Consider the following 19,416-nt stretch of genomic DNA (forward strand, 5'->3'; position numbering starts at 1 on the left):
GCAGGTTTCCGTGTCATTGCTGTGTGTGTGTGTGTGTGTGTGTGTGTGTGTGTGTGTGTGTGTGTGTGTGTGTGTGTGTGTGTGTGTGTGTGTGTGTGTGTGTGTGTGTGTGTGTGTGTGTGTGTGTGTGTGTGTGTGTGTGTGTGTGTGTGTGTGTGTGTGTGTGTGTGTGTGTGTGTGTGTGTGTGTGTGTGTGTGTGTGTGTGTGATCCACGGCCATCTGACAGCCTCATTAGCGCCGTCGCCATGGCACCCATACTCGTCAATCATCTGGAGAGCTCCAGACGTTTGGCCCCCTCCTTCCTCCTACAGGGGTCATGAGTTTGTTCTTCTTCTGGACATCCTATTAGCACACACTCAATCACAGGCTCCGCCCACAATCGACCATTTCACTGACTGCAGTGCAACTTCCTGTTCGTGGCCCGTGACTGAAACCTCTCCACGTGGTGTCTCTGGCCGTCAGACAGGAATCAATACAAACTCCTCCCCGCCATCAACACACTATTGACACCTCGATGCATCCCGTTTCCTTTTGGATTCAAGACTCTCCTTTTAGTGTGAAACTGAATGACTATTGACTTGAGCGCAGCGGAGCCCTGGAACCGAACAGTTCTCACCTGTACCGATCAACTGCTCAGGCATTGGTAGTTTCAGCCCGAATCTTAATAGCTGGCTAAGAGGGGGAAACCAATGCCATCCTGGAAGGAATGGATTTAAAATAAATACATTTTAAAACTCATTCAAACACTTACTTCTCCACCAGGGGAAAGATCGAGTTATTATACATTTCCTATCCGCAGCACGTTTTCAGTTTACCGAGCACGGCCTGCGAGGTCGATCCGACTGGCGAACAACAGACGAAGTGTCTTTAGGTGCAGAGGATACAAAAAGATGTAATTTCTGCTGAGCTTCTGAACATGATATTGGGAACAGTTCTACCACAAATAAAAGGAATGACTCAGCAGACATGACCCTGACGGTGAGAGAAGGATAGAGAGGATAGAGGTCACACTGGTCGTCATAGTGGCGGACGGCCTGGACTCTCAGATCAGATGAACCAATCACACGAGATTGAGATTTTTGCTGTTAAGCTTTAAAGAATCCGTCACAAAATAGAGACGACTAAAATAAAATAACACAATGAACATGGAGGTAATAACTGTTCAGAATCATTTAATGCGGACATATATTTATTATTAATTAGATCATACATTTTTTATTCTTAAACATTTGGCAGGAAGTAATATCTCCCATGATACATTAGTGCAGTGCTTATGTCATCATTCTCTCATTAAGCACCAGTAGTCTCCCTTCCTCAGGATTCAAACACAATTTCTCATACGTGTTCTCTTATCACGATTAATATGATTTAATGTATAACAGGATGTAAACTCGAGAGTAAAAATTCACAGTGTGTTTGTCAGTTATTGTCTATTTCACCAAGAACCACAGATGAATATGTATTTCAGTTTTAAAATCCCAGGCTGATAACTACACAATCATTAACTCACCAGAGGAATGTTGTTGTTTTTTGGTTTAGGCTCAACTAAGTAACAATTTTACACGATAGGGGAACAATTCTTGCCTTGAAACAGACTTTAAAACATGTGAACCTCCCCTTAACTTATTTATCATGCACACCAAGTTATTATGTTAAGGTTGAGGTGAAAAAAATGTTTTACCATTAGAAAAAACTGAATATATAGTAATGAGCAAATTAGTGTTATGTCATCAAGTAATTCATTAAAAAACAGGCACTTGTGGTTTTTGTAGGCACCAGATGACAGGCATGTTTTCTGACTACTTGGCTCCACCTGCTGGTGACATCGACGCACTGCATCCAGTTGTTCATCAAGGTCTATTTGCTTATGATGACCCCTTAGAGCTCTTGCAATCATGTGTGTGGTCTCTTTGTCATGACATCCAGCAAAGTATCATTCAGTAACTTTCTATCAAACAAAATAAAGCAAATAATAAAAAATGTATGATGACCCCTTAGAGCTCTTGCAATCATGCGTGTGGTCTCTTTGTCATGACATCCAGCAAAGTATCATTCAGTAACTTTCTATCAAACAAAATAAAGCAAATAATAAAAAATTTACATTAAAATGCTGGTGGCAAGTATGACCTTCAAACTTTAAAGCATGTTTTCCTTCGAGAATAGAACAAATTGTGATTCCCTTTAGACAAGTGCTGTGATGAGTGTTATCAAATGATCACGTAATTGTTGATGCTTCTTCAATGGGACGAATAGACCATTCAAAAATACTCCTGCTCCTACTCCTGCTCCTGCTCCTACTCCTTCTCCTGCTCCTACTCCTGCTCCTTCTCCTGCTCCTACTCCTGCTCCTAGTCCTTCTCCTGCTCCTTCTCCTGCTCCTGCTCCTGCTCCTACTCCTTCTCCTGCTCCTTCTCCTGCTCCTTCTTGAGGACCCAGACCTCGTTCTTGCGGTTGACGAGTTTGAAGGGACTGTCGTACCCGGCTGCGTAGAACGGCTGGTCCATGTACTGGACTCCGTCTCTCTGCAGGCTCTCCATCAATTTCAGGAGCTCGTCACGCTTCATAGTCTCATTGGAAAAACCACCAAAGCCCCTGGAATCAAGAGGACAGAAGACATGAACACTTGTATGGTGTGTGCAACCAGTAAAAAAAAAGAACAAAAGCATAAAGATAAGAGAGTATGTATAAAAGTACTCTACCTGACATAAGCTGTGAACTCCTTCCTGTGCTCCACAAACACCTCCGGGTCGCTCGGCTCCGGTGGATTGTCCTGATGCTCCTCCGGGATGTAGAAGGACACGGTGAACTGAGACTCGCAGGCGGGGCCGGCTCCAGGGTCCACGCGGCACGACACAGGAGCCGTCATATCCACGCTCACCTCTTAAGGGAGTCAATAATTCATTTTTAACAACGAGAAAAACAGAATCAACATAAACAGCACACGTGAGGGGTGGAAAACGTGGACAAAAAAGAGAGATGAAATAAGCAAGAGATGAAAAATGAAGGACGATGAATGGTTTGACATGTAATCAGCTTATAAAAGATGTATAGATATTACATTGGCTAAACAAAGCCTCAGTTGGCAGCTTGTGAATCAACACGGGTAAATAATGTAACCTGAGCAGATGGCAGATAGAAGTACAATGTGTGGCAGATGAAGAGGATTAAACGGCAGGTTTACGCCACGCTCTGCAGACACTGCAGAACGCTGCAGACAACGGCACAAACAATCTACTCTGTATTCTCATAAATAATTCGGGTGTGAAATGCCAAGTAAGACAAAAGGCAGCTGCACGGTTACAAACTGCTGAGTAAGAACTAAAGTTCACTTTTTATTGACTCTTGCGTTTATTCATCGACTCCATTTTCTTCACTCCAAAGTTATCCAGAACGTCATTTTTGCAACATTTAGTCATTATTAACCGGTCTGATTATTCACGTTTATTTTTATTTTGCCAAGTTTGTCTTACAATACCATGAATACAAAACACGTCAGCACCTTGTTGACAACATCTCGATTAAAATAAGAATATTACAAGCTTCTCAAAAGAAAGTTGAATCAGAATGTTCCTGATCCATAGACTACCCCCATGTGGCGTTTTAGGAAACAAAATAGATGAAACTTACTGTTTTGATTTTTCCCTTGAATGTAGTTGAAGAGCCTGCGGAAGCCAGTGTTCATGGCTGCATCCCACTGCATCCCACTCAGAGTGGTGCTCACCCACTTAGTGGCATGGTAGGTCCGAATCTCATAGTCTCGTTCCTGCAAAACATGCATAAACACACACACACACACACACACACACACACACACACACACACACACACACACACACACACACACACACACACACACACACACACACACACACACACACACACACACACACACATTATAAATTAATCTGTTGATTATTCGATCAATTAACCATTTACATAATTTCTGATCAGGTATGTTGTCCATGTTGCCACCGTGGTCTTCTTCACCCACATCACAAAATTAATGTGTTCTTACACAAATCATGACGCCACAGTATTTTGGAAAGTCATATATTGTAATAGTTCTTACAGCAAATGGGGACATCATCGTTTTTACATGGGGCTTATATTTTTGTTTCAAGCACCCTGATTTGCATTAACCTGAATGAAAGATTATGTATATATAGAGTTTGATTCATTAATACACGGACCAAAATGATATTAAGATATGGCTAATTGAAATTCTGAAACAAATAATGTTCTGTTGATTGACTAATCTTTTCAGAACATCATACATCTTTAAAGCATGCTTCAGTTACCAGTGTCAACGAGAGATCCTCAAATGTATGTTGGTCTCTTTAACAAAAAAAATGAAAAAATTCCCATAATATTTCATTCATGATGATATAAAAAAAAAAAATTGTAATCCCTCAAATCAAGACTGTAAAAGTGGCTTTCAAATGGCACAGTGACAAACACAACCACCCACACCAGGCCAAAGGTTTACTGCCCTGCTCGTATACGAGGTTCTCTGGAGGACATTTACCTTCTCCTTGTCTTCTGTGTATTTAGGATTCTGCAGTCCACTTGAGAACAGAGCTTGTCCCACAGCTTTCAGCATGGCTGTGTGCAGGTGATCCAAAGTATCTGTGTAGAGTCAAATATAAAGTCAGGACGTTTGCCAAACAATACTTCGTCTAAATCCTAGGTTATTATAAAACTACATGAAGGTCATAACCTGCTCCATCAAGTCATGAGACTAGTTATGTATAATAACGCACCTTTGCGTATAAAACAACTTTACATTTTCAGGTTATACTTCAGATGTAATTATTCACTGATCCACTTATGTTGAAACAAGGTAATCATCGTATGAATTGTAAAGTAAAAATACATAATTAACTTAAACGTACCTGTGAACTCACGCTTGTGTAAGTGACGTCGCGGTGAGGAGGAGCGCCTTCGTGTGTTTGTTTTCATAGAATCGCGTCTCCTTACAAAAACCGGATACCCGGAATTGTCTGAGCGAGTGTAACTTCACAATAAAAGAGCTCGGGTCTTTAACGTCAGCGATAGCTCTGAGTAAATAAGGAGTTAAATTCGGCCAACATTTCAAATGAGTTTGCGTGTGTTTGAGTTCCTCAGGAGAAATTTTTTTCTTTTATTGTTTTATTCCGAGAAGTGACAAAGGTACAACACTTTGTTTTTAACGCGGTGTCCGCTGCCGCCTGCAGTAGGGGCGAGATCCCCCTAGCGACGCTGGCACTCAGTGGCACCTCAGTGGCAAGTCTGTGGCAAGTGCCGCTCGGTGCCAGTACTCAGCGACAACTCACTGGCACCTCACTGGCAACTCACTGGCACCTCACTGGCACCTCACTGGCACCTCACTGGCAACTCACTGGCAACTCACTGGCACCTCACTGGCAACTCACTGGCACCTCACTGGCAACTCACTGGCACCTCACTGGCACCTCACTGGCACCTCACTGGCACCTCACTGGCAACTCACTGGCAACTCACTGGCACCTCACTGGCACCTCACTGGCAACTCACTGGCAACTCACTGGCACCTCACTGGCACCTCACTGGCAACTCACTGGCACCTCACTGGCAACTCACTGGCACCTCACTGGCACCTCACTGGCAACTCACTGGCACCTCACTGGCAACTCACTGGCACCTCACTGGCAAGTCTGTGGCAAGTGCCACAGACTTGCATAGATAATGTATTTTTTTAGACTTACTTAAAATATGCAATACGATATTGCTGTACAATACTGCTGTACTATATTGAATATTGTTTTGCTACTACTACGTTTCACTGTAATATATAACACTTATATACCATGATATGTATAATGTACCGCCTTTCTTTAATAATAAAAATATATAATTATTTTTTACCATGTCATACTGTTATACCTCCATGAAATTCTCCTTTGAGGAGATGCCACTGTTAGTCTAAAGTTTAAGCACTGGCACTCAGTGGCACTTGCCGGCACTTGCCATCAGTTGCCAGCAGTTGCCAGCAGATGCCACTACTAGTCAAAAAGTGCCACTACTAGTTAAAAAGTGCCACTACTAGTTAAAAAGTGCCACTACTAGTCAAAAAGTGCCAGCAGACGGAGGGTCGGCCGCAGTGACGAGTCTGCGACGATTTAGTGACAAGCTTCACTGAAGTGCCCGGACAGCGGAAGAAATCACTTTCATGATCACAGAATGGAGGAGCTGCGGTTTAGCTAGATAGATAGATAGCTAAAATAGCTAGATACACAGATGGATGTGTGTGTATATATATATAAAAAAGACACTAATTAATATATATATATATATATATTAATTAGTGTCTTTTTGTAGACACTTACTGACAATATGCAATAAGATAGTGCTGTACATTACTGCTGTACTATATTTAATATTGTTTTGCTACTACTACGTTTCACTTCGTAATCTATTACACTTATATACCATGATATTGTAACGTCTCGGACGTTATGGCACTGATGACACGGAGACGGGACGACGTTATTAATCCTCCCTTTATTGGGCATCCACCAACACAGACAGCGTGTTCCTCTCAGCTTAGCAGGTCGAAAGTCAACAACAACGGTTCCCGTCAACCACCCTTAACTCCCGTTTTCCGACAGGTTAACCCCGCCTCCCCTCTACTCCGCCAATCACAGGCACGCCCCCTCGACCAGCATGCACGGTGCCACACTTTGATTGACAGCCACTTCACAGGGTCGCTACAATATATTACGAAGTGAAACGTAGTAGAAGCAAAACAATATTAAATATAGTACAGCAGTAATGTACAGCACTATCGCATATTGTAAGTAAGTGTCTACAAAAAGACACTATATATATATATATATCCATCTGTGTATCTAGCTATTTTAGCTATCTATCTATCTATCTATCTATCTATCTAGCTAAACCGCAGCTCCTCCATTCTGTGATCATGAAAGTGATTTCTTCCGCTGTCCGGGCACTTCAGTGAAGCTTGTCACTAAATCGTCGCAGACTCGTCACTGCGGCCGACCCTCCGTCTGCTGGCACTTTTTGACTAGTAGTGGCACTTTTTAACTAGTAGTGGCACTTTTTGACTAGTAGTGGCATCTGCTGGCAACTGCTGGCAACTGCTGGCAACTGATGGCAAGTGCCGGCAAGTGTCACTGAGTGCCAGTGCTTAAACTTTAGACTAACAGTGGCATCTCCTCAAAGGAGAATTTCATGGAGGTATAACAGTATGACATGGTAAAAAAATTAATTATATTTTTTTATTTATTAAAGAAAGGCGGGTACATTATACATATCATGGTATATAAGTGTTATATATTACGAAGTGAAACGTAGTAGTAGCAAAACAATATTCAATATAGTACAGCAGTATTGTACAGCAATATCGTATTGCATATTTTAAGTAAGTCTAAAAAAATACATTATCTATGCAAGTCTGTGGCACTTGCCACAGACTTGCCACTGAGGTGCCAGTGAGGTGCCAGTGAGTTGTCGGTGCCAGTGATTGCACTCGCCCTCTCTCGCCGCCTGACTGTATTTCACTAGTTCGTGCTCTGCCTGGACTCTGGACCTCATCGGAAGTTTAGAGTGTTTAGCTTATTATCACACTTGTGTACATTTGTAAAGTACTTGTACTTGAGTATTTTATATATTTATATTATTAAGTTATACTTATACTCCACTACAATTTAAAAACAAGTTTAGAAACTTACTACTTAATACCAAGCAGTGTAAGAAGTCATTACAATCACCCAACGATGTGACAATAAAGTTATGAACACATTCATATTATAATATAATATGCAATAATCTGAATTGGGAAATTCAGAAAAATGAGTACTTTTACCTTTGGCATTTGAAAAAGGTTTTGATGCTAATAGAAGTAATACTTAAATACTGAGGGAAAGTTTTAAGCAGGATTTTTAATTGTAATATTTCTTCACTGTATTATTTGCTACTTTTACTTATATCTCCTGACCTTAGTGTTTTTTCTTGGCACAATATAGTATGTCAAAAACGGTTATAATATAAGTTTTTCAAATAAGTAATTGGATAGTATGTATTTACCAGTTCAAATATCTTTGATAGGCTATATCATGTATTTATTATGTCACTGAAAGGTTGTTCACATCTTAAGGTGGAAAAAATAACAGCAACTCATCTGTTACATTTCCTATGGTGAGATAAATTGAAGATATTTACAAAGTAATATAGATATTCCAACATGATCTCACTTATATTCATAAAGTTAAGTTAAATTCCGCCCTTGGAAATGTGGTTATTTGCATTCTTGTGTTCAAAAGGCTGAGGTTTAGTAGCTGTCAGTTTTTGTCGGTCATTTAATTACTTAAACATTACTTTTGGGAATTTGAACAACTGAAGTAGACAGAAAATGTGTCTTATATTAATATGCAATATTTGGGCCCACATGGTGCATTTCTTAGTATTCACATAGTGCTTCTTAGTAAATAAGGTATTAAGTTAATTACAAGTACCTGACATACAGAAGTATTCCAGTGTAGGAGAACCAGTTGGTCAAATATAAGGACGTTATTATTAAAGGCAACAAGGACATTCTAACAATCTAACATGATCATCCCTCAGATTATAGCCGAAATCAAATGTTCTCAGGCAGTTGAAAAATATATTTTTGGGAAGAACAACTCCCATTTATTTACTACATTATAATTATTTACATCATACAGATTGATAGCTAACTTTACAAGAAAAAAATAAGTAATTTGCAGAATTTAAGAAAAACACAGTCGATGTGATATGAGGCACAATCACAAAGGAGTAAAAACAACCTAAAATCTAACAGGACGCCTTCCAAATGTTTAACACGCACATGCGCACACACACACACACGCACAAACACACACACGCACAAACACACACACGCTCTCACACACACACACACACCAAAGATAACTGGTGGAAAAAACCCGTCTACATCTGGAATTGATATGAACGTTGAAGCGATGGATAAGTCAGAACATGAACATGAAGACTTCAGCGACAGTTTTGCAGGAGCTCCAACAAGGAGCCAGTTGTTGATTTGTGAGACGGAGCAAACAACCCCGGCCCCCGTGGAGCTGAGCAGATGGAGAGCAAGGCAAGCGAGACTGTTTTCAGCTATGGATGCATAGTTTAAGATCTGTGTCGCTCTATCCAGCATTGTCCAAATCGAAGAAGATTCATCTCTCTCGCCGTTGCTAGTGTGATGTACACGCACACATGGAACTGGACAGGGACATGCAATCCAATGACGAGGCGATGGCAGCAGCTTTTTGTTGCCATGTGGTTCTGCGGCGAGTCCGATTCGTTACAATCCAGAGCCATGGAGGGCGGTCGAAAAAGCAGAAAGCTAAAGTGGTTTATCAAAATGTCCGTCCAAACGTCACTGCTGGAAAGAGCAGCAAACTATTTATCCCGTGAGCTCCATAACTCCAGTTACAATCTGGTAGTACTTTCTCTTAGCGACAGAATATAGAGGAACAAGAGGGCCTTGGTTATAAAACAGTTTACCAATTGATATTTAAGTCGACCGACAAAAACAGGGATTAATAAAAGCTGAACTTTTATGACAATCCTGTTCTAAGTATTCGTAGACGTATTTATCAGGCAGTATTTTATGAATCCCTCTTTAACTAAATATCAATTAATACATTGTATGATAACCTTTTCCAAAGCTCTAAATCCTCCACAATTTAGTGCATTATTTGTCTCGGTTGTAGCTGATGAAGCTCCGAGGCTCCGTGAGCGTTTCAGTGCTGGTAATTCTGGTGGACGAAGGACAAAACATCATCTTTGGACAGTTTCTCAGAGTCCACCCGTGTCTGAGAATCATGAACGATCACCCCGTCCACCCAGGCCCAGAAGAGCCGCTCAGCGTGGCAAACACTGGCAAAGACACAGAAAGGAGACATTTCAATCATATCTTCATCAAGGCTGCTATCACATGCACACGTTCCCTTTTTTCTATCATCGCCACTCCAGAACTGTCAATTTATCGTATAATATTTTGGATGAAACTGATTGAGAGAACGCGCTACATACTTGAAGGGGGCGGCAGAGTTGGGTGGCATTTCATAGGTGGAGGTCTTGGTGATCTTATTAAAGAAGAACTTCATCTTGGAGTTTTTACTGTATGCCATCGTCCACGGCTCTGAGGGATGGAGACGGAGGACACTGAGATATTTTGCACATTTTTTATTTAAACACAAGTCATTTAAGTATTTATCGTTAATGCTGTGAGGCGGTTAAAACAAAGTCAAGTTGCAAGAAAATGTCAGTGCTGCTCATCGACAGTGACCGCACCAATCGATACGCACCATTGACCGTCTTAACGATGTAAAGGCCGGTGGGGAGGAAGTGTCGGTCATCTCTGCCGGTGTAGGACAGACGTGGGATTCCTCCTGAACTCTTCGTCACCTTCATCTCCAGCCTGGATGAGGAACAGAAGAAAGAGTTTCAAGTTTCAAGTTTCAAGTTTTTTATTGTCACATCCCCTTTTATACAAGTATAATCGGTTCGTGAAATTCTTATGTGCAAAACACCCGACAGCAGTAGCAGACTAAAAAAAGAATAAGAATGAGAATAAACTATACAATATCCACACAAAAAAAAAGAAGAAAGTATTAACAATATATATATAAAGCAATGTAATAGAATATACAATAGAACATCCTCAACATTTAAGTCAGTGATTATTTAAATCGTGGCCTGATGATGTCGCCTAGTGGTTGTCTTACCTGACAAAGATCTTCTCCATTTCTTCCAATCTGTAAACCTCCTTAACTCTGTTCGGGAAGAGACAGATGTTACATTTAAGATCTCCTCCAGATGTGTTTTTAATCATAACAAACATTCACCGTTGAATATCAATTTGTGTCTGAGACTCGTTTCTCACAAAAAAGTTAACATGTCCACAACATTCCACCATGTTTTATTATGTGGTATTATGACAGTGTGAGTTCTTTGCTTCTCATACTGTCCACCCTTCCAGTGCATTCCGCAAAGATAAGCAGCATCGGAAAAAGGTTAAATTCATTGAAATGAATACCTGATGGGGTTCATGTCTGGTCTGCTGGGTTTGGCCACTGCCTTCACAAACTTCTCAGCCATCTGGATCCTGGACATTCAGTGGACATTATTTACTGAACTATAGAAAGCCAGTATTAAAAGTACTTTGTATTGCAATACATTTCAATTTATTTATCAAAATCTATGTACAGTGAGATGATTCTGGAGCAAATAAAGTCTAAGAATCATTGATGGCGGTGACGCTGTCGTACCGTTGGTTGAAGTGCTGCTCTCTTACATCAGTGCCGTTCAGGACTAGTGCGTCCATGACGTGAACTGCGTTGATTCTGCGCTGAGCTTTGCCCTGTGGACCAAATAAACTGTATGTATACATGTAAACCAAAATCACAAAGCATGACACAACAAAAGTGCACATCATCTGATGAGAACAATTATTATTTCAGCTTAAAGGTATAATGTCTTTGGCTACCTTCGCCTATTTCCCACTCACCTCGCCTTTCAGCTCTTGGACAATCTCCACACTTAGAAGTGTATCTCTTGGCAGCTCCAGCTTGAAATTCTCCAGTTTCCTCCAGCGCACAGGCATCTTGCCATCCCAGGTGTATATCTGAGACTTCTGTAAGCCAAAGAGAAATGGAGGGAACCAGTGAAAGATATGAAAGACTGAAAAAGGTCATAACGATCCATCTCAAAAAACATTAGGGGTGAATAGACTGAAGAAATAGCTGAATAGCTGAATTTGATGATCCAGGCCGGGGTGTCCCAGTAATGTGTGTAATAATGCATGCAGGATTGAAGCTGCTTTCTGATTTCAAATATGGAACATTTAAAAAAAGATAAATTATATCTACAGGTTGCAAAAAGAGGATTTGGCAAGAAACATACATTACACAGTGTATTAAGATAAAACATAAGTTCAAGGCCTTCATTTATTGTGGTGTTCCTCTGACTGACTCACCCCCATCGCTAGAAGGAAGATCTGCTCTCCACCTCCCACAATGCACCTGTGGTCCAGGATATGACGCAACTTCTCGAGTGTAGTGGTGTTCAGAGGTGTGAGCTTGGACTGGAACGGCTCCACATCCGAGTTCTGAGGTGAGAAAGCAGAAGGACAGAAAGAAGTTATTACTTCAAGACGACAGAAATATATACTAAATCACAGGAATCTCAACCTTTGGGAAATACTGTAACGGATTTATATTTTCTTTTCTTTATTAACAGATAGAATTCTCTGACAGCACACATTTATCAGAATATATTCACTAACCTTAATCAGTTCGTAGAATTTGGACGTTGGGTCTGAGGAAGCAGGAGTGACTCTGGCCTGGTCTGGCACCTGGGAATAGACATACAATGTATAACGGTGGAATAACGTAGAAGAAAACTACGATATTCAACAAACTCTATTCTTTCTGTTAGATCTGCACTCACCGTCCACAGTTTCAGGCACTCCTTTCTGATATCTGCCTGCTTCGACTCTGAAAGTTTTCTAGAGAAACAAACGTCACTCAGTCAGACATGAACAGCATCACTGTTACACTGCAGTAGAGATGTAGATGTATGCACACAGATACAACAGGTTACTCACTGGTCGATGACGAAGGCGTGGATCTTAGCCAAGGCCTTGATCTGGACGACACAGAGGCTGCAGAGAGAGTTAATTCAGTTTCTTTCAGTCACTCAGTTTGAAACATTATGAATTTTATTTCTTGAATATTGTGCGTCTTTACCTCTCATTGGCGTTGACCATATACCGGTAGAAGTCGGTGTCTTCCTTGATGATGCTCAGGGGAACCACTTCCGTCACGTCGTTGTCGGTGTTCCTCAGCTGGTTCACTTTCAGGTTGAGTCTGAACATGTATTCCCTCACGGCTTCGGTACCGGGCTTCAGACCGCGACACACTACGTACCTGCAGGTGTGAGCGGGAAGAGTTTAACGGATGGAACAATTATCTCTGTTCTTAGACTAAATCCAAAATTGGATCCATAACTGAGAGACTTGTCCCAGTTACAGTAGTTGGGACGCTGCAGTCACCTGTTCTGCCTGAATCTAACTGTAATTCTGAGTGTGAATACTTGTGAAGAAATACTTCTTTTCACACAGAAAGGGACAAAACCAAATCTAAGTGCAAATATTAAAGTTTATTCTACTTAAAGTGATCGTATTACCAGCTTCAGGCCTTGATTTGTCTTTAATTGGCTAAATTATTTACAACAACAAATCTGACACTTAAAAAATGCAAAGCTATTTAAAAGATATTTTGGATAACCCAGATGAGAGGCGTTATGTCAGAGAACAAGCAGGTTACACATGTTACAAGGGCTTTTACTACAGTATTTATATTTATCACCTAACACATAATAATAGCCCTACATAAGTAACCAAATCCACCCAGATCTTCTTTCACATACTGCAGGCCTTCACACACAGACACAGCCCACCTCTCAGAGTTGGCAGGCCTGCTGGTGACGGGCTTGAAGAGACTGATCCTTTCGAAGCAGAGGTAGAGCAGGTAGATCAAACCCACGCTGAAGGGAGTGAAGAGGTCAAAAGTCTTACAGACAAAGTGACCACCTTGAGGAGACAAAAAGTCACTATCAACTATTAAAAGGGAAAATGTGCCAGCACTTATGTGGATGTCCAATCAGTGTTATTGGTAATAGTAGTCGATTAAAGGAATACTTTCACATGTGCGTCCGCCTAATGCAGATAACAAATAGAGCATCCTTGTTCTCTTTGCTTCCCTTTTTTTCCCCCTGAAGGGTTATTTGGGAGTTTTTCCTGGTCCGATGTGAGGTTTTGGGGCAGGGATGTCTATGTGTACAGATTGTAAAGCACTCCGAGACAAATTTGTAATTTGTGAAATTGGGCTATACAAATAAACTGAATTGAATTGAATTGTTTTGCAAACTAGCTACAGCAAAAATGGCATCCATTGATATGAGTCCAGAGGATGTTTTGGAGGAGGGTAAATATTACTGCGATATACTCGATATTATCCGAATTGATTCGGCCGGGAGCCTCCAGGAAGATTACGTGCAATGCATCCTGGTACATGTAGGCACTGCCGGCATGGCTTTGCAAGGAGGAATCTCAGCTTTCTTGGTCAACATAGTATTCACTGAGGAAATAATTGCTTCAATGGACCAATTTACCATCAGCAATGATTGGACACTCACATAATAAATAAATAAGTACCATAGCATGACAATGTACATCAGGGTTTTTAGGACATTTAGAGACTTTACCAGAGTTTGAAATAGGAGTCATAGCTGAACAGGTATGCAGACTAACTCGGTTACTCATGTGGACACATACCTGTCCTGAGTGTCGAAAGGGCAGTGAGTAACTGACAGAGCAGCAGCTGTTTGCTCAGGATCTCCTGGAGGTTTTCCTGGCCTTCCACAGAGAAACCCTAACAAAGAAAGTCATCAAACCAAAAGTGATAAAATTACATAACAAAAAGCGGAAAATACAAGCCCAGGAATATGTGACCTGATCTTCTGTTTGATCTGTACATTTGAGATACTTTGATGCAGAGTAGTGGCTAAACATACAATCAGCAGTTAAACGAATATGTGAAATAGTCTCACCCCATCCGCCATGAGGACGTGCAGCCCTCTTCTTTCTGTACTCTCCTGGACAAAGTTTCGGAAAGCAGTCATGTTTTCTGGCCGAGTGATGTCTCCATCCCCATCCACCCCTCCCTCACCTGGGCACACACACACACACACACACAGGTCAGGCATTCACTGAATCGTTCATCAACTGAGACGTGCTCAGTTTCAGTTCTCCTGGGCGGGATGTGTGCGTACCATAGTAAGGCTCAAACAGCTCACTTGGCGCCGCAAAGAAATCTTCCAGTTTGAAGTCACAGGATCCTTTCAGCGTCATGCCAAACCCCTTGGCATGCCAACGCCGCCGCCACAGTATGTACTCTGAAAAGCCTCCGGGCCCCGCGCAGACGTCGCCGAAGTACATCAGTTCCCCCTCGCGGTCCTTGGTCAGAGGTTTCTACACAATGAAAGAGGTTCGTCTCACCATCGGTTGAACTAAAGTCCAGAGCGACCCGTGTCAGCTGATTCTTTGACCAGCTCACCCCTTGTGAATCCTTCGGGTTGCTGAACATCTGGTCGAAGCAATGGTCGATGTTGGACATTTTCATTGCTGCTCTAAATACAGAAAGAACATAACACAAAGTGTCGTTGTGTTGAAGGGGTTGACACACAGAATGTTTATTATATACAAATGATGTTAAAAGTATGTGTAAAATATCAAAATGTGCGAAAGAAATTAAGGTAAATAAATCCTCAAAGAAGCTATTTACTTGTATAATATTATCCATTTTTCAACAGTGCCGTGAACCATCTAAAGACTGACCTGTTGAGGAAAATACCTCCTCTGATTGTCTCGTGCGGGTTGGAGCGTGTCCGTGCTCTCCTCATCTCCTCGCCCTCCAGGTTATCAAATACTGTCTGAACATCAGACAAAGAAAAGACCAAAGATATCCTCATCCAGCACAATCCAGTGGTAGAAAAAAGGAATGCCAATAGTTGATCAACAAAGGAAACAATGCAAGATACTTGCATGCAAACTATTGATTGCTCAGATAGCACACAAAAAAGTTCAGACATTTTCTAAAAGGCACACAGAGACGTCATGAACTCATCAGTGTGTGTAATTAGATGAGATTAGATATTCCTTTATTAGTCTTAATATGCAGGTTCCTGTGTAGACAGCATATTCACCATCTTTCTGCACCTTGAAGCATTATTATTTATGCAATTAAAGTATTTAACCCAACACTCACAACTACCATTCACACTAAATAAAGCAGGTTTACTAGGTTTGTGATTTGGCATGGTAAACGGCGCCTTCTAGCTAATTTCCCCTCTTGGCTCCCTGAACGTTAGATATCTACCGTTGAAGTATTCCGATTTCATGTATAAAATCAAAAAAGGAAGTAAAATTAAATAGAAATGATAACTCACCTTGCACCTGAGTAACATGTGTAGAAGGTCTTCAGTGCAAAACTCTATCTCATCCTCAATCTTAAGTTTTCTCTGTAAGCATTCAAAATAAGACATCAAAAAACAAACGTGTACATTTGAGGACAAATAGTGTGCCAGGGTGAACGTTGTGTATCATCAATTATGTAGACGAGTGTCTTCAGTGTTTGTATTTACCGCTCCAAGTTTCATCCAGTCCCTCAGCTCATCTGCATCTGGTGTCTCTGTGGTGCATTCTGGGAACCAGTCGACCTTCTGTACGGCACTGGGCTGGACCGACAAACAAAGGAGATGAGAAACCGATAACGTATAAAAAGTGAGTTTTTATATGGTATATTACTTGTTTTCTTGTATTTATCACACACCTCGATAAATACTGATGTTTTTATTGTGGATATGTATTATTTGACGTGCTTGTTGTGTGCTTTGTTCGATGTATTATTTGTATTGGAAAGTGCATAAGAACATGCTGCATGGTGATTCTGCAATTGTAATCAAATGTATAGATTGATTGATAGTTCAAAAACAAATATGTTACATCATTTACAGAAAAAAATTACATTGTTATTATTTGCTTCCGTGTACCTCTGGTTCATCGCGCCAGTCAACATTGAGCTCCCCCTGAAAGCCCTGCAGTGTGAGACCCAGACCCCGTCTCCCTCGCTGGTTAGAGGCCTCCACGATCTCCTTGCGTCCCTGGCCAAACTTCCCCAGACCTTCACCCTCACGGAAGCCCATCTTGGCCTAAATGTATAAAATGCAAGAGAGATAAAGGGAGTTAAGAAAAGAAAATGAAAAACTCTGTTTGTTCTGAATATTAAATACACTTAAAATGTCCTAATCTAAGGATCTTATCTGTACAATTGGAAATTCTGCCACATAAACTCTGAGATTGTCAACAGTTAAATACCTAGTGTTAGTTCTAGTTTGAATGTATTACCATGAGTTTCTGTGACATAGTGTTGTACATAGAGAAATCAGAGGAGGCCTGTGTGGGGTCAGTGTCTTGGTCATCAAGGGATGATATGGAGGGCATGGAAAATCCTGGTCTTTGATCCTCTTGGTCACTGAGGGAATCATTTTGGCTGGAGTCTAGAACACCGGAGCAGACAGACACACCAAAGTAAACAAACACACATCAGCTAAACCCATAATAAATACTTCACTTAACAGCCTTGGATCATCATGCTCGTCAAATACTTTTCAGCATTACAATCTTTTGCTGAATTGTGTTCTAAAATGAGACAAAACGTCAGCCGTATGGTTTCCTCTGGGATTTGACATGACCATATAATTGACCTAAACGTTTTTGAGATGGCAAATCATAGCTTTATTGACATAACTCATGCTAATAGATCTACCTTGTCTGGACAATTGAGACTCTTCATCTGAGCTGCTGTCTTCACGACGCCTCTTTGTCTCCTGCACTACTGTTGACGCTGCTTCAGCTCTTCTCTTCATCTTAGCTAAAAACAGAGCAGAAAGGACAACAATAATAAGATTCTCTGTATGATAGATGAGGTGTTGTGTACATAAAGGCTAATAATAAAAAAATACATAAACATTAAAAAAAAGTTTTTATATAAATTAAACACAGCAAAGGCGACTATAACACAACAGCAAGTATGACAATAATGCATTGGGACAAATAGTGCTGAAGCTTGAAACACTATTTAAATTACTGGATGCATTTGACATATGGTTTGACCTTTACTAAACAAACAAATAAAACGTTTAGGTATAAAAACAAATGTTTAGTTGGAGCTGTAATGGCTGCCTGGTTAGCAATGCATATGCACTGAATTGCAGTTCCTTACATATGAATGCCCAACTAACAGTAAATGAAATATGTATGAACAGGAAAAACTATTTAGTTATTTAAACAGTGACCACCAACACAGTGGATCATGCCACTAATGTTCTGCTCTGAACTCATTAATGTTTGGTTTAAATTTAGTAGAAAAGGTGCAAACATGCTTAGGTCTTTGCTGTTTTCTAGGTTTGAACAACTTAATTTGAGGAAATTCCCAGGTAAGCCCGACCCAAACCATGTAGCTTTATGTTAAAGTGTTATGTGATATCAGATGCAACGTAGGTTAAAAAAGCAGCTCTTCCATCGCAAATGTATTTTATCAACAAGTCTCGCTTGGATATTTGGGGATATCTCGCTCCAGTTAGCGCCTTCCGTGTTTTAAAATAACATTAAAAAAAGGCGTAAACTGTGTCTAGTCAACATTACACAACACCAGCGATGTCTTGATCCTCCACGTTGCCACAGCTTGACAACTATTATGTTACTAAACAAATGTCCTGCAAAATAGGAAGTTACCTCTGCGGTTATGTTGTAGTTAGCAGCAGTCAGCTATCAAAGTTAGTTAAAGTCGGCCCATGCCAATCTCCAAGATGTACTACTGCAGGAAAATAACACAACTAAAGTAAACAGACTGGTTTGCTTCGTGTCAATGTGGGTGTAGTCGGTGTTTTCTGTGAAACAAAACTGCGCAGCTGTAGCAACTTTAGCTGTTAGCCAGCTAGTTTTTACCAGCTCAAACGAAACACTCACTTCTGTGGCGACACAGCAGCGACAAACCGTTAATTCCGCATTTGTTTCGTGCTTTCTCCGCAGGATTAGTATTTGCATGGAAACTTTTGTTCTAAAAACACCGTTTTTTTTAAAGTTTACATTAGCCCGCGTTCTGTTTTTACAGATTTAAGGGGTCCTTCCTTTTTTGACGAGACGCAGTGATGATGCGCGTGACGTAACGTCTGTCTATGCAAGTGCCTGCGTGTTTTTGTTGTTATTGCTCTATTTGTTTTATTTATTCAATTCAATACATTTAATTTGTCCCCTCCTTATTTAATACTTTTTGTTATTTGGGATTATGACAAGTCATATACAAATGTAATATAACTTGTAAAGGTAATTTATATATATTGTTGATGAAATAAAGCAATAAAGAAGAAAACGTGTAGGCCTATGAAGGATAAGTAAGTATATATCGTTGCTCTTGTCTCTTGTGACACTGTCGCACACAAGTGACGACAAACATTTAAAAGTTAAGCCACTTGCCTCCACTGTAGCTGGGTTGTCAAAGTTTGGGGCCCCAGGTGTTTCTCCAGTTGTTAATCTTTTTATTATCGTTGTTGGTTAAAAATAAAAGTAAAGGATTTCATTCTAGATTCCTTATTTGTTCTGTAAAAAACGTTCTACAATGCAACACCCCTACTGAAAGCTATTTCTTCTTTTCCCATTTAATCTGTCTGTCATCACATTTTAAGTGGCATAGATAAGTAAGCTACCACAAGTACCAAGTGAAAATAGTAACCTCACTTTTTGGTGGATGCAGGCAGCTTTGATT

The 19,416-nt window shown here is 40.6% G+C and overlaps 2 protein-coding genes across 7 annotated transcripts; both read right to left on the reverse strand.

The window, feature by feature from the left end:
* Nucleotides 1-1,156: 1,156 nt before the first annotated feature.
* hebp2 (heme binding protein 2) lies at nt 1,157-7,242 on the reverse strand. 3 transcript variants are annotated; one of them, XM_056428233.1, is made up of 5 exons: nt 6,449-7,242; nt 4,527-4,627; nt 3,629-3,764; nt 2,701-2,881; nt 1,157-2,593 (listed from the first exon to the last, which is right to left on the reverse strand). In XM_056428233.1, the coding sequence occupies exons 2-5, from the start codon at nt 4,599-4,601 to the stop codon at nt 2,392-2,394; spliced, it is 594 nt and encodes a 197-aa protein (XP_056284208.1). In that variant the 5' UTR covers nt 4,602-4,627; nt 6,449-7,242; the 3' UTR covers nt 1,157-2,391. The 3 variants fall into 3 exon arrangements, with proteins under 3 accessions (XP_056284208.1, XP_056284207.1, XP_056284206.1); XM_056428232.1 differs by lacking the exon at nt 6,449-7,242 and adding an exon at nt 4,894-5,428 and having other exon boundaries at nt 4,527-4,603; XM_056428231.1 differs by lacking the exon at nt 6,449-7,242 and adding an exon at nt 4,894-5,428.
* Nucleotides 7,243-8,633: 1,391 nt separating this feature from the next.
* cmtr1 (cap methyltransferase 1) lies at nt 8,634-18,766 on the reverse strand. 4 transcript variants are annotated; one of them, XM_056428597.1, is made up of 25 exons: nt 18,621-18,766; nt 18,387-18,468; nt 17,419-17,523; nt 16,998-17,149; nt 16,643-16,801; nt 16,235-16,327; nt 16,040-16,111; nt 15,429-15,523; nt 15,148-15,220; nt 14,864-15,062; nt 14,642-14,686; nt 14,367-14,463; nt 13,490-13,576; nt 12,778-12,957; nt 12,636-12,692; nt 12,479-12,536; nt 12,315-12,383; nt 12,006-12,137; nt 11,538-11,663; nt 11,299-11,390; nt 11,067-11,135; nt 10,756-10,803; nt 10,336-10,448; nt 10,061-10,169; nt 8,634-9,904 (listed from the first exon to the last, which is right to left on the reverse strand). In XM_056428597.1, the coding sequence occupies exons 3-25, from the start codon at nt 17,516-17,518 to the stop codon at nt 9,769-9,771; spliced, it is 2,361 nt and encodes a 786-aa protein (XP_056284572.1). In that variant the 5' UTR covers nt 17,519-17,523; nt 18,387-18,468; nt 18,621-18,766; the 3' UTR covers nt 8,634-9,768. The 4 variants fall into 4 exon arrangements, with proteins under 4 accessions (XP_056284572.1, XP_056284568.1, XP_056284570.1 ...); XM_056428593.1 differs by having other exon boundaries at nt 13,490-13,622; nt 14,642-14,760; XM_056428595.1 differs by lacking the exon at nt 18,387-18,468 and having other exon boundaries at nt 13,490-13,622; nt 14,642-14,760.
* Nucleotides 18,767-19,416: the final 650 nt, after the last annotated feature.

This window comes from Pseudoliparis swirei, chromosome 12 (genome assembly GCF_029220125.1).
Source record: "Pseudoliparis swirei isolate HS2019 ecotype Mariana Trench chromosome 12, NWPU_hadal_v1, whole genome shotgun sequence".
NCBI classification, from domain to species: domain Eukaryota; kingdom Metazoa; phylum Chordata; class Actinopteri; order Perciformes; family Liparidae; genus Pseudoliparis; species Pseudoliparis swirei.